Source organism: Clarias gariepinus, chromosome 27, assembly GCF_024256425.1.
Source record: "Clarias gariepinus isolate MV-2021 ecotype Netherlands chromosome 27, CGAR_prim_01v2, whole genome shotgun sequence".
NCBI lineage: Eukaryota > Metazoa > Chordata > Actinopteri > Siluriformes > Clariidae > Clarias > Clarias gariepinus.
This window is the reverse complement of record NC_071126.1, coordinates 23178135-23184592: the sequence shown is the minus strand read 5'-3', so window position 1 is coordinate 23184592 and position 6458 is coordinate 23178135. Positions and strand designations below refer to the sequence as shown.

At 36.8% G+C, this 6458-nt stretch overlaps 1 protein-coding gene across 4 annotated transcripts; it reads left to right on the top strand.

Annotated features, from left to right (window-relative positions):
- The first annotated feature begins 40 nt into the window (after nt 1-40).
- Nucleotides 41-5414, top strand: LOC128514791 (zinc finger protein 501-like). Of its 4 annotated transcripts, none has more exons than XM_053488658.1 (6): nt 41-119; nt 352-457; nt 668-791; nt 952-1047; nt 1200-1313; nt 3328-5414. In XM_053488658.1, exons 2-6 carry the CDS (start codon nt 386-388, stop codon nt 4431-4433), a joined length of 1512 nt encoding a protein of 503 aa, XP_053344633.1. In that variant the 5' UTR covers nt 41-119; nt 352-385; the 3' UTR covers nt 4434-5414. The 4 variants fall into 4 exon arrangements, with proteins under 4 accessions (XP_053344633.1, XP_053344636.1, XP_053344634.1 ...); XM_053488661.1 differs by having other exon boundaries at nt 90-119; nt 337-457; nt 1200-1301; XM_053488659.1 differs by having other exon boundaries at nt 90-119; nt 337-457; nt 1200-1307.
- The last annotated feature ends 1044 nt before the right edge of the window (nt 5415-6458 follow it).

Below are 6458 nucleotides of genomic sequence, written 5' to 3'. Positions count from 1 at the left end.
TGGGGCAGTGACAGAATCATCCAGCAGGGGGCAGTGTGAACATTAACCCCTGCTGTAAACGTACAACAGAAGAAGAGTCTCTTGGTGTTTTTCCATCTCATTTGAGCTTTCTCACTGAGGTAATTATTTACCTTAAATATTCCTGACTGGGTTTATTAACAGATGTGTTTGATTTAAAAACATAAACCTGATATTGTGGTAATATATTTAAGAGAGTTCACTACAGTGTACTTTAAACCCTGAGCTAAGTTAAACTAACTGAAGTGTGTGTGTATGAATTCCCTATGAAGTGTGTGTGTGTGTGTGTGTTTACAATGGGTTCTGGTGTTTGATCAGATCCTCCTTTTCCAGAAACACGACCCTTTAGACCTCAGAAGACCTTATAATGGAATCAGCAGAGGTTGGACTGTGTTCTTCTAAAACACCTCCATGCACTCCTGGTCCTGCTGGCTCACAGGTAACCATTAATCATATGTGTGGAATTAAACTGTAATCTTTAATATGAAGAGATTTACCTTCTTCTCTTAATCAGCTTCATTACTGCTGGGTTGCGTCCTGTCCTAATCAAGGAAAAGTAAAGTTATTATCATTTCCTCAGTGAGTGACAGATCGATGTGAGATGATGATTTTCTTTTGTACGTAAGTATTATTATTGTTTTCTCGTTAGCTTTGTGGGGACGTGCAGACAGAAACTTGTCAGGCTTCAGGTGGAGCCTCTGTGGAACACATCACCCCTGTGGACCTTCAGAAGAATGTAAAGAAGGAAGAAAGTGAAGATGAAGACTACCTCTGTAAGTCAGCAGAACACATTACAGTCCAATCTGTCGTTCAGTAATCATTTGTAGTCTAAACCTAATTCATCAATCAACTGCATCACTGACTTATTTATATATTTGTATCATGTTTAGGATACATATTAATACATTTTTTAATTCAGTAAATACATTTCAGGTGAATCGCTGTCAGGCTCTGTGGGACACATCACACCTGTGGACCAACAGAATCAAATAAAAACAGAAGAATTGGAAGAGGAAGAAGAGAAGTTCTGTAAGAGTATAATTTATTAGGGACCAGACTGGCCTCAATAATTCATTTTAATATAAAAAAAATGTATTTATTTTATTTTTTATGAAATTTTAAAAGTTTGTCATAGTGGTACTTGGGCTGAAAGTATTTGAACGTATATTGCGGAATTCCAGGTGGCGGAACATCAAACTCTGTGGAAAATATAGACGAACAAAACATAGGATTTGAAATAAAGCGTGTAAAAGTGGAAGAGTCTGAAGAGGAAGACTACATTGGTACAAGTAATGGTTAAGTAAACCTATATTACTCATACACACTTTTACTGTGCTATACACGAATGAGCCATAACATTAAAAACACCATCCCTGTATTGAGTAAGTACCACTGGTGCCAGCTCTGCCCTCACAAAACCTCTGGAAATGTGAGGTGGTATCTGGCACCAGGATTTTGTAAGTGCTGTAAGTTGCATAGTGGGACCTTACTTGTTTGTACAGCACATCCCAGGGATGTTTAATTGGACTGAGATTTTGAGAATTTGGTGGCCAGATCAAGTAAGCCCCATATATAGCAAGCTGTGATGCACTGTGAAGTGTTGTGATATTTTTCTATTTTTTTATTTTAATTATTTTACTCATAATAATTACAACTAAATACAACATTAGACAAATAACATATAACTTAAATAAAAATGCTGTGCCATTATTGACAAAAATCGGGCCAAAAGGAAAAAAAAATTGTGTGCAATTCTACAGTACGTACCCCCTTACTGCATCAATTGGATCATCATCCCTTAAGCAGGTGTGCAGACCACTATACAGTAAATTCAGGTGTGTGTTAACACAATGCCAGGAGGGAAAGACATAAGCAATGGTCTTAGAAAAGCAATTTCAGCTGCACATCAATCTGGAAAGTGTTATAAAAACCATTTTCAAATGATTTGGAGTTCAACGTTCTATGGTGAGGTAGATTAGTTACAAGTGGACAGCATTTAAGACAGTTACCGATCTCTAGTGGATGTCCCAGCACATTCACCTCAAGATCAGACCGTGCAATGCTCAGAGAAATGCAAAAATCCCAAGCGCTACATTTCAGACCCTATACTGAACATGTTAAATGTCCATGATAGCACCATTAGAAGATGACTTAACAAGTATGGTTTGTATGGAAGGGTTGCCAGGAGAAAGGTCACACAAAGGCTTTTCTGTATAAATGAACACGGAAGCGTGATTTAGGTTCACAAAACTGCATCCTGCGCAAATCAAAGGTCTTCTGGATCAATATCTTATAGACAGATGAGATCAAAGTAAAGTTGTTTGGTCTTAATGCCCTGAGCCCTGTTTGGTGAAAACCAAACAGCATTTCAGGAGAAACATCTTATATTCATTGTCAAGTACGATGGTGGATGGGTGATGATTTGGCTTTACTTTTGCAGCCACAGTACCTCGGTACCTTGCAGTCATTGAGTTGACAATTAGCTCTTTCATATATCAGAGTATTCTAGACTGCTGTCCGACAGCTGAAGCTTGGTTAAAATTGGGACATGCAACAGGACAATGATGTAAAGTACAGTTTTAATTTTAAAATAAAAGAATTAAGGTTTTTGAATGGCCTAGCCAATGTCCAGACCTCCACCCAACTACAATGGTGTAGCAGGAAATTAACAAAGCTGTGCATAAGCGAATGTCCAAAAACCTCAATAAACTGCAGTAGACTAGTGTTGACTGTTGTAATTGAATGTTGTAAGGAGAATGGACCAAAGCAATGTGAGAGACTGATAAAATCATATAGGAAACCATTACTTATAATGTATTGCTTCTAAAGATGGATTTACAAACTATTGAATCAAGATGGTACTTAATGTTGCCCACATGTTTTTTTGTTTGTTTGTTTGTTTGTTTGTTTTTTCTTTCCCTTTTGTATGTTTTTTTGTATGACTGTATGTGCTAGGGGTGGTTTAGATTGGTTTAATGATGTTTTTCTGTACAGCAGCATTTTGCTTAACCTACAGATTTTCCCAGTGGTATAGCATCCTTACTTTGTGCAAGTCCCTTTTGTTATTGTGGCCTGGTTGGTATCTATTAGAATCTGCAAAAAAGATTATAAGAGCATGCCTTACCTTTAGTGTTTAAATTTTAGTTTTGCTTTGTGTGACTTGGTCATCTACTGTATAGTTTCCAAAACCCTAGGTTTTTTTATATATATATATATATATATATATATATATATATATATATATATATATATATATATATATAACTATTTTCATTAAGAATTTCTAATACTGTTCATTTTCTGCTTTAGAAATGAAAACTCGCCAGGTACCACTCTTCTCCTGCTCCTGGTGTTCACTTTCCTATACATCTCAAATTTACCTCCACAAACACATCAGAAGATGCCACTATGAGGAACATGAGAGACTGCTACAATCAGAAAAATCAGCAGACACGAACCATGTTACCACCATAAGCTCCAGTATTCAGGAAGCCTCTGTTACTCTCAACAGTAACACCTGTAAAGTCTATTCCTGCTCACAGTGTGGAAAGAGTTTCACAAAACAGTATAATCTCCACCTACACCAGCGCATTCACACAGGAGAAAAGCCGTATCATTGCTTAGAATGTGGGAAGAGTTTTTTAAATCACTGTGATATCCAGCGACATCAACTTATTCACACAGGAGAAAAGCCGTATCAGTGCTCAGAGTGTGGGAAGAGTTTTAATCGACAGGGAAATCTTCAGCATCACCTGCGCACTCATTTAGGAGAAAAACCATATCAGTGCTCACAGTGTGGGAAAAGATTTACAGAAAAATGTAGTCTAAAATTACATCAGCGCATTCACAGTGGAGAGAAGCCGTATCAGTGCTCAGAGTGTGGGAAAAGTTTTATTCGACAGAGTCATCTCAGTAAACACTTGCGTGTTCACACAGGAGAGAAACCGTATCAGTGCTCACAGTGTGGAAAGATGTTCACAGATGAATGTTACCTAAAAGTACATCAGCGCATTCACAGTGGAGAGAAGCCGTATCAGTGCACACACTGTGGGAAAACTTTTAATCAACAGAGCCATCTCAGTAAGCACTTGCGTATTCATACAGGAAACAAGCCGTATCAGTGCTCACAGTGTGAGAAGACATTTACAGTAAAAAGTAGTCTAAAATTACATCAGCGCACACACAGTGGAGAGAAGCCGTATCAATGTGGAGCATGTAAAAAGAGTTTTAAACAGCCAAGTCATCTCAAAAACCACTTGCGTATTCACACAGGAGAGAAGCCGTATCATTGCTTACATTGTGAGATGAGTTTTAATCACAAGAAAAGTCTTGTACAACACCAAAAGAAATGCGCCAATGCCTGTAAGAAACAAGTCATTCATCATGAAGTCGTCAGCTTGGGATGTGTCATCTGATGTTTCTCTAAAGATGAAAAAAAAAGTCCTTTAATAGAGATATTGATTTGTGGATTAATGTATTTACTGTATGCTGTGAATATTCCAGAGTTTCCCCTGTGAATGTTTGGCGCTTAATTGATTTATTCCCATAATGATTTATGAGTTTGCAAGTGGGTAAATTTTTTGTCTGTTAAATCTTTGTGGCTGCCAGGTGACAGACCAGACTACATTAACACCACATGATATTAACGCTGATGATTAAGTATATACCAGTCAACTGGTGACAGATGCCCACGGGGACCAAAGGCCAGCCCATACAGTCTGATTACACAGAAAAGTACAATGCAGCACAAACTGCATTAAAAGTACATGCTGGCCATGAAAGAAAAGCACCAGAATACTTAGTGCACCATAGCACACTGTGGAAATGGGACCTGACCTACAAATTCTCCAGATCCCAATGACCACCCATAGGATCTGTTATGTAAAAGAGTTGATCCAAGGAAGACCTCATTACGCAACTCACAGCACCCAGTGGATTAGCTGGCAATGTCCTGGTGTCAGACACCACAGCACTGGGGTACCTGCGGAGTACCCAAGGGGCCAGAGCCTCCGGTTGGCAAAAGTGAAAACCAAAACCTGGGTGGTTTTAACGTTAGTGTTTTTAATATTATGGCTGATCATTGTATGTTTAGTATGTATATTACTGTAGGTAAAAAAAATATCGTTTTTATTAATAAATAAAATTGTAAGAATGAAAAAAAAATTACTGAGTCTGGTGCATAAGCATATGTTTATACCGAAGGTGAGGTAAGAGAAAAATCCAGGAGAGTGCATGGAGATTGGATGTTGATCAATTCCCATGCATGCATATTCTTATATAGCCTTAAATAAACAACCACTGCTCGGTTACAAACAGCACATATCCTTGCCCCTGTTGTGTTATTGCTAGAAAGCAAAATTATTTTGCTGACTTTATATAAATGCAAATTTTGTTTCCTGTGTGTTACTTTTATATAAATTGTTTTTTTCCTTCTCTTTTTTACTTTAATACTTGTTTTGACTCATTTATATACACAGATCATGGTTGCAATAAGAATTAAAGAACACTATAATGTGTGTATCTACTGTATATGTGTGTTGTGTAGTATTGATTAGAGATAAGAAAGTACACTCTAATATTTCATTAGACCACTTTTTCCTTTGAGATATTGTATTGTTGATTGAGATTTACAGTGGGGTTAAGGTCTGGACTTTGTGGCGGCCAATCAATGTGTGAAAATGATGTCTTATGCTCCCTTAACCACTGTTTTACAATTTGAGATTGATGTATTCTGGCATCATCATCTTGGCCATGGATATCTTCGATAGGGGTAGCTCAGTGGTTAAGGTACAGGACTGCTGGCTGGAAATTCAAACTCTACCACCAACAAGCTTCACTGTAAAAAAAAAAAAAAACTAAAAAAAGTTTAGTTAGAAGTTGCACAGTATTTTTAAATTTACTTACCTTTTAGAGAAATTTGCTGGCCAAACAAAATATTTCACATTGCTTTTTAGTTGACACAACATGTACGCAGCTCAAAATCTTAAGTTTAAACTTGGGATTTATATATTTAAGTTAGCTCAAGTAGTGTTGGTTGTGGGCCCAATTAATTTTTTTTTTTTTTGTTGACTTAGCCCAAATTTTCATCTACTCAAAACAGCAATTTGTCTCCTATTGAAGTTTATAGATGTAATTGGTTCAAGTGATTGTTTTTCTATAAAACAAGTTGGGCTAACAAAGTTAAAATAATGATTTGAATAAAAACAGGAAAATACAGGTTCTATTTCGTTTAAAGGTCAGTAAAATACCTGGATATCGTGAGATATCAGTATCTTACTGATACTTTTAAATTTCAATATCATAACCATTTTTATAACCAACAAAATACCTGTTATATGCAGATTACTGTTTTAACTTTAACTAGATTTTGACAAATCAAGTTTTTTAAAGAAAGGTTTGTGTGTTTTAATTGCTGGGGCATTGTTCATCCCCCCTGTGAA

What these genes read in the sequence shown, in the direction of transcription:
- LOC128514791 (XM_053488658.1), top strand. Translation starts at nt 386, where the DNA reads ATGGAATCAGCAGAGGTTGGACTGTGTTCTTCTAAAACACCTCCATGC. An exon ending in CTGGTCCTGCTGGCTCACAG is followed by an intron (nt 458 to 667) that starts GTAACCATTAAT and finishes TTTTCTCGTTAG; the next exon opens with CTTTGTGGGGACGTGCAGAC. An exon ending in TGAAGATGAAGACTACCTCT is followed by an intron (nt 792 to 951) that starts GTAAGTCAGCAG and finishes AATACATTTCAG; the next exon opens with GTGAATCGCTGTCAGGCTCT.